This window comes from Ylistrum balloti, unplaced genomic scaffold (genome assembly GCF_031769215.1).
Source record: "Ylistrum balloti isolate Yb309-2 unplaced genomic scaffold, AGI_CSIRO_Ybal_v1 Utg370310, whole genome shotgun sequence".
NCBI classification, from domain to species: Eukaryota; Metazoa; Mollusca; class Bivalvia; order Pectinida; family Pectinidae; genus Ylistrum; species Ylistrum balloti.
The window spans coordinates 270392-277555 of record NW_026782230.1 but is presented as its reverse complement, the minus strand read 5'-3'; the positions used below and the strand labels follow the sequence as shown (position 1 = coordinate 277555).

At 36.9% G+C, this 7164-nt stretch overlaps 1 protein-coding gene across 1 annotated transcript; it reads left to right on the top strand.

Moving 5' to 3' along the window:
- The first annotated feature begins 4735 nt into the window (after positions 1-4735).
- On the top strand, positions 4736-6025 carry LOC132553204 (testis-specific serine/threonine-protein kinase 4-like). The gene has a single exon (XM_060217432.1). It carries the CDS (start codon positions 4736-4738, stop codon positions 6023-6025), a length of 1290 nt encoding a protein of 429 aa, XP_060073415.1.
- Positions 6026-7164: the final 1139 nt, after the last annotated feature.

Genomic DNA, 7164 nt, shown 5'->3' with positions numbered 1-7164 from the left:
CCAATAAGGTTTAGGTTCAGATTTACTTTTATCGATAATAGTATCAATATTTTCATAAAAAAATTCTTTGGCCCGTTTAATCATATTATTAGCCATATTTCTTGCAGTTTTATATTTGTTCTTATTAAAGTTACTACCTCTTCGAATATATTGGTTTTTTTAATCTATCCCTTATTCTAATTTGATGACGTACAGAGTTGTTCATCCAGGGTTTATCATGAGTACGTAATTGAACTTCCTTAAAAGGAATACAGGTGTTTGCAGCAATTAAAATATTGGTAGTTAAAAATTCGCACATATCATTTACATCATTTAACTCGTTCAAAGCGTGATTCCATGGAATATCAGAAATAAATTTCCTAAGTCCGTCATTGTCAGTTCTATTATACAACCAGACCTTTCTTTTGACCACTTTGTTTAGAATATTAGGTACATCAATAATAAAGACAGCATCATGATCACTAATAGATCTATCGATAGTTATAACCTCCGAGTAGAGAATATTCACGCTGTCACTAATTAAAATTGGATCCAATAAAGAAGAAGATTCAGCCGTGACTCTGGTAGGTTCTGTAATAATGTTTTTTAAGTTGTAAGATGTAAATATGGTAGAAGGTTCACCTCGGAGAGGTTTAAGAAAGTCTATGTTAAGATCTCCCAATAGAATAACATTATTTGTGAGTTCAAAAGCCCGATCAAGAGAGAAATTTATACTTTGCCACAGCCCGTTCAAGTTACTTGTATTAGGAGGTCTATATAAATTACCAATAACAAAAATTTTACCTTTAAAGACAAATTGAGCTCATATAATTTCATCGTTAAGACATTCAAGATCAATTAGACGTTTTGCAACTAAAGAAGAAGAATAGTACATTATTACACCACCTCCAAACATATTTCTATCTTTTCTAAAGGGTTCCTTACAAAAACCATCTATTATAATTTGATCATTAGAAACAGTATTATCAAGATGTGTTTCTGTCAGAAAAAGGACATCTATGTCATCAGTCAGTGTTTGGATATAATCAAGTTTGTTTCTCAAGCTTCTGATATTTAAGTGCAGAATATTTAATGAGTGGATGATGGAACTGTTGTTTGATGTAGGACCGGGATTGGGATGGATATCCCCAGCAATAGCCAAAAGAATATAGATAAGAATTGCTATGTTTGAATTTGGAGTAGACATTTGTACAAACGTAAGGAACAAGGTAAAAATCCAACATCTAATGATAGTAATAAATATGCATGATAATGCATCGAATGAAGTGTTTGAAAAGTGGAAACTGATTAGAACTGTCGATAATTTAGAGTAAAAACTACCTATGGCGGCCCTCCATGCACACAAATCATTACCCACTACGGCGGATAATGAATGTGTGCTTGTCTGGCCGCCATAGACAGTGTGCTAATGCCATATATGGGCGATCTGGTAGCTAGTTTGAGAGGGTGATAAGTAGGAAAGACGTAGGGAAGAGAGAAGGGAAGTAAGGAAGAAGGAAGGAAGGTAGGATAAAGAACGAAATATAGAAAGCATAAGAGACAAGAGGGATATGACGATAGTAAGAGAGAGGTAAAATGAGAGTAAAGCAGAGAGCGTTTGAAAGAACGCAGAGTAAAGAGTCATTGTGAGAAAATGACTAGAACTTTACCCATAGCTAATGCTAGCAAAAATACTGTGGCAGCATTTCCACTTTCATGAATTTGTTTGAATTCCTTAATGATCTACAGTAATGAAATCGACATGAATTAATATTCCTACAAGTATCCATCATATAACGCTAACCAATATCATGACATCACAACATCACACAAAACGTTAACGTCACAATAATTGCGCGATCGATCACTCGCAGTAACGCGCCAAATATTCTTCATTTCTTAAAACACTAACTAGATAGGCAATATTCATTGGTGTTATATTTTCTAGATACTTTCAAACAAGAATGTGATTTTAGCAAGTTCGCTTCACTCATTTCATGTACTGCTTGATTTTAATTTCGTTGTCTATATAATCATAGTCGGTATAATACTGTATGTACTACAGTAGTCCAACACACCATGCTGTCTTTCTTGTAGTACATGTTTGGGGTCGCATTTCCGTGAAATCCAACGAAATATCTCTGTCTGGAGTCAAGTGAAAATTCATTCTGGGAGTATACAGGTAACCTTCATTTTGGTATTTCAATTAGTTTACAACATTGTCCGTCAAATAAGGTGGTTACTTCTGGAAACTCGTATCTAGGAAACGACAGGATATCAAGGAATTTTTTAAAAATAATTGTTGACAAAATATGAATCAGTCATAGAAGCAAGGTAAGAACTCCTCGCTAATTAATTGAGCATAAACCGTATATCTTATCAACACACCGGAATTACTCCGAGAAACCACTGAATCAAGAAAGGATCCTTTTGTCATATACTGAACAGGCGGATGTCGCGTGCGGTTATCTAAACGGCGGAACGAAACAGCCCGGAATCCGACAATTAAATATCTCCACCGAGATTTCCATTTCTGCTTATAAGACAAAATGGCGACCCCCATTGACAGGGGCCGTGATCGATGGATGGTCGAGGATAACAAAGCTATTTATAATCATTAATATACAGAACTCCACGCCGCGCCCGCACGCGCTGCCAATTACAGAGCAGGTTTCCATTAATCAACGGGCAAAGATGTTGCAACTGTGAAACGGGATAAAATGTTTGAATACAAAAGTTCTGCTAAGAAACGAGAAAAAAGACATTTTTCCGTTTCTTTTTAACGTGGTTTGAAATTTTCCCAGGTTTTGTTTTTTTAATGAACATTACTTTAACTGTTACGAAATATAACTCCCCTCCATTTAACACAGTCCTTTACTTACATAACCGGGCACTCTGTAGATATTACATATTTCAGTGTCTATAGTTCGATATGTAAAAATTACCGTTGAACAACTAATTTGAAATAAATATACCTTTCCATTTTTCACTAGGAAAGTCTTAAAGGGCGGTAAAAAAAAGACAGGGCGAGGCAATGGCTTATTTTTACACCTTCCATTCCTGCATTGTTTACTCAACCGTTTCAATAAATTCCCGTTCCTTTTTCTATATCAATTTACAAATGTAAAATGGTAGTGTCGCGTTAAAACTTTGTTAACCATTTAATATACTGAACAAGTTCAATTTTATGATTAAAAAAAATCTCTTAACATGATAACATTAATAAGCCATACTTATATATCTTTATTGTCTGTTTTTAAGAGTTTTAATCAAAATTAAAGTTTTTTTCTTAGATTTAAACATTTTTATATATAAAGTGTTTACGCAACAACCTTATACGAAAATTATTGTCCAGCACACTGTATCTTCTTCGTCTTCAAAAAAAAAAAAAAAAAAGAAAAGAAAAAAGGAAACCCTACATGTGATAGTAATTGACTAAACTGTGCACATATAAATGGTTTAGGGGGAAAGTTGAAATTATAACAAAGACCATTTCGTCGGTTTCGTTTTTAGCGACAAAGCCCTTGCCTTGCCATATAAGATGTTGCTGATGATAGTTAACCTCACTGAATGTGTATTGATAGTTTGTGTCACATGTCATACCGGTGACCTGCTGTTGATAATCTCGTTATCACATGAAAGCAACCACCGACATTGGAGATGTGCGCTACCTATAAGTCAATACCCCGTCTCAAAAGTCAGCGCGTCATTATCGAATCATCCCTACCCATTGTCCGGGCAAAGTGTTAATGAGGAACAGGTGGGTATTCGCCGGGTTCTGTTTTTATATCCTGATCATTGAATCTTGTTTAGGTGACGAAACATATGATACACCCTTAATGTGTTATACTTCCACACATGGATTTCATTGGATTATCTTTCTCGGTAATTTGACAAATCTACATCATGTATTAACCAACCCGAAAAGTGAGGTGTAATATTTAAGGGACATCTAATTGGTACGAGTGTTACTTTACTATGGTAACCTTTTTGTACCTAAGGTATACCTGCACCAAGATGTATAGGTATATAGATAATTAATTCTCACACAGCCACATCCCCAGAACGCGACCCAAAGGTACATATATATACAATTTCCTATACATCATAGGATTTACTTTTAAAAGCAGGGGAAACAGTCGACAATCAAAAACTGTATTCCAAAACACAAAACTTGCCAAAGTTTGAATAAGAACACAATATACAAAATATAAAAAATCACAATAAAATTAAAAAAATATCAATATTGATTATTTCTATCGATCACGAAATTTCGTTGACTTTGCCCCTGTAACAGATGATACGTCAGATCCATTATTCCGTCGCAAAACAAGAGAACATGCGTATTTAACACACTGCAAATATATGTATTTGTCCCGAAAGAGTTCTTTTCTATATTGTTAAAGATAAATGAATGAACCGAAATGATGAAACGAAGCCTGTTTTGTTTAAATGGCTACACACTCGTGTGCATTTTAAATTATTCCTTCCGCCTGTGAAAGTTATGCATCAAAAATCAAAAACGTCCTCTACAGATTAGTGGTTTTTAGTTGGTGACGTTTCAATTAGGTTTCCCACAATCAGGATAACAATTCAGTCATTGTTAACGATGACGTCATCAAGAGCACAAGTCTATGACGTCATGTAATTATTCTATCCCAGCAACACAATGTTGTGAAGTTGTTGTGCAACGTTGTTTAGCACAGTGAGTATTCAAGGAAATGCTTTATGAGAAATATGTGAGAGAAACGTCGAAATGTCAAGCGACGAACCCGCAAGGAAAAAGCTGAAAATGGAGCCTCATATAGGTGGCGACAACTGTCGTTTGCTGGAGGAATCGAGCCCACTGAAAGTCACACGTGTGTCCAACCAAAGAGCCGTTTCCGGATCCGCAAGTGGAGATTCGAGAGAAAGTGGGCACCACCAGGTAGCATTTGTCGGGAAATACCAAACAAACCAGGCAGCCAATCATTCTGAAACCTACGGAACTGTTCCGCAGGGATGTGAACTTGGAGATGTGTGGGAGCATAAGTACCCCAAACCTCTTGGACAACATACAAAAAAACTTACACCAATCAAAACCGGAAATGTTCATTATGATATAATCATTTCAGATCTAAAACTGCTCGGGTACAATCCAATTCAGTTAATAGCGAAGGGCAGATCTGGATCCATCATACTTGCTCAGGATCTTAGCAAGAACAGGTTCTACGGGGAGAAAGAATGTATCCCAGTCGCTATCAAATTAAACTCCGGGAGGACGTCTTCAAGGCAAGCATCAGGGGCCAGTACATTTACAGAAGAAATGGCAATCTTAAAAGACTTGGCACATCCGTCAATTGTCACGTGGATTGAGAATATTAGTTACCAAGGTAGGATAGGTATGGTGACGGAATTCTGTGAAAATGGAAACTTGGACCAACTTCTCCGGATAAAACAAACTCGATTTTTAGCTGAACGAGTGTCAAGAAAGTACTTCCGGCAAATCTTCGATGGTCTAGAATACCTTCACCATCAGGGAATAGCACACAGGGATATCTGCACTTCTAATATGCTCATCACAGAATTTAACACAATCAAAATTACAGATTTTGGTCACGCAGTCCGGTATATGACTGGAGATCCTCTAAGAAAAGATTTGTGTGGATCAAATGGGTATCAGGCTCCAGAGATAATCTCTAGAGTCCCATACAATCCACAGTTATCAGACTGCTGGTCCTTAGGGTGTCTATTATATATAATGACCATTGGGAATTTTCCTTTCGGGCTGATTCGCTCGGAAATGATGTCGAAATTTTGCAAGAAAACACCATTCCCAGACAAGCGGGTGCAGCCACTTTCACCTGAGCTCACAGAACTGATCAACGGTATGCTGTTGTGCGTTCCAGAACGGCGGTTCTCGCTCACCCGAATACGCTTCTCTCCGTGGATGCAAATGAATGACGTTGATAAAGTGCAGATAGGGAATTTTCATCTGATTCGACAACCGCGAAAGATCAAAGAGGGCAACGAAGAGAAGGCCCTTAAAGCTGCGTATAAAATATGAGCTGAACCTTGGATCAATGTCCGGACAGATGTCATAAAACTCCTCCTGAATTACCTTAAAGTGTTGACAAAGTGTGCGACAATGGTAACGGGTGTAATTTTGTCAGTATGTTCCTATTGTCAACAATATGTATTGTAGACGATCCTTATTTTGCCATTTTTATCGTATATAACGTGGATATCCTCTGTCATTCTCTCGCTGCTGCAGTTACAGACTTGTCATATACACAACGAGCCTAACAACTCTTTCGATTTTTTTAGAAATGTAGTTTTACAGCATTTACAAAACACTTCAATGTTAATCTTTTTATTTTCTATTACATGAACTGGTTTCAATACATATTAGATTTTGAGATTTACTGAACTGCAGGAGCGATGGATTTCCTATACGATACCATTTTATGAGTCATTTTCCCTGTAACCATACAATAACCTCACTGTATTTTGATCCGATATTCACTTCATGGTGACATTATAACTCGGTTTTAATAAATAATTTTGCATATTTTGGAGTGATAATGCTGTTTTGTGTAAATGGATGCGATCTGCGTAAATTTCAAGCTTTTCTATACGCTGTTAATGCATATAACATTGAAACGCACGTTCGATAAAGAGTTTCATTAAAAGAATAAGAGATCAGGTTATGAATGATCACCTTCGACATCTCTGTTGGATGGGATGACGGATTGTCTATCGAACTCGTACGCCGGAGAACTAACCGTTATTCCACTAGCCATAACGTGCTTCATGAGGATGCAACTAGTCCGAAAAAACATTATCCGCAAAAAGCGTATTCCTTACTTACAACCGGTGACACGATCTTCTAAAAGCACACAAGCTATCGGAGTTTTCGTCTAATGGATGTTGCGTCTCATAACTTATGCTTTAGTGTGACGGCAGTCATTTTCCATCGATCATCGAAGAAAACACAAATCTAACGAAGCTAATCAAAGTCTCCAAATGACATGCGCAATTCGTATGTCTGTCCGGGATTGTCTGGTAACGTGCTCATTAGATCGTCATTTCCGTGCGCGTTTCGTTTTTTCTGTTGAGCCTCCCATCGATCCGTAATATATATCATGCCGGTACCTGAGTATGTTAGAAGTGATATTATCACGAATACATCCCTGGAATGAACAT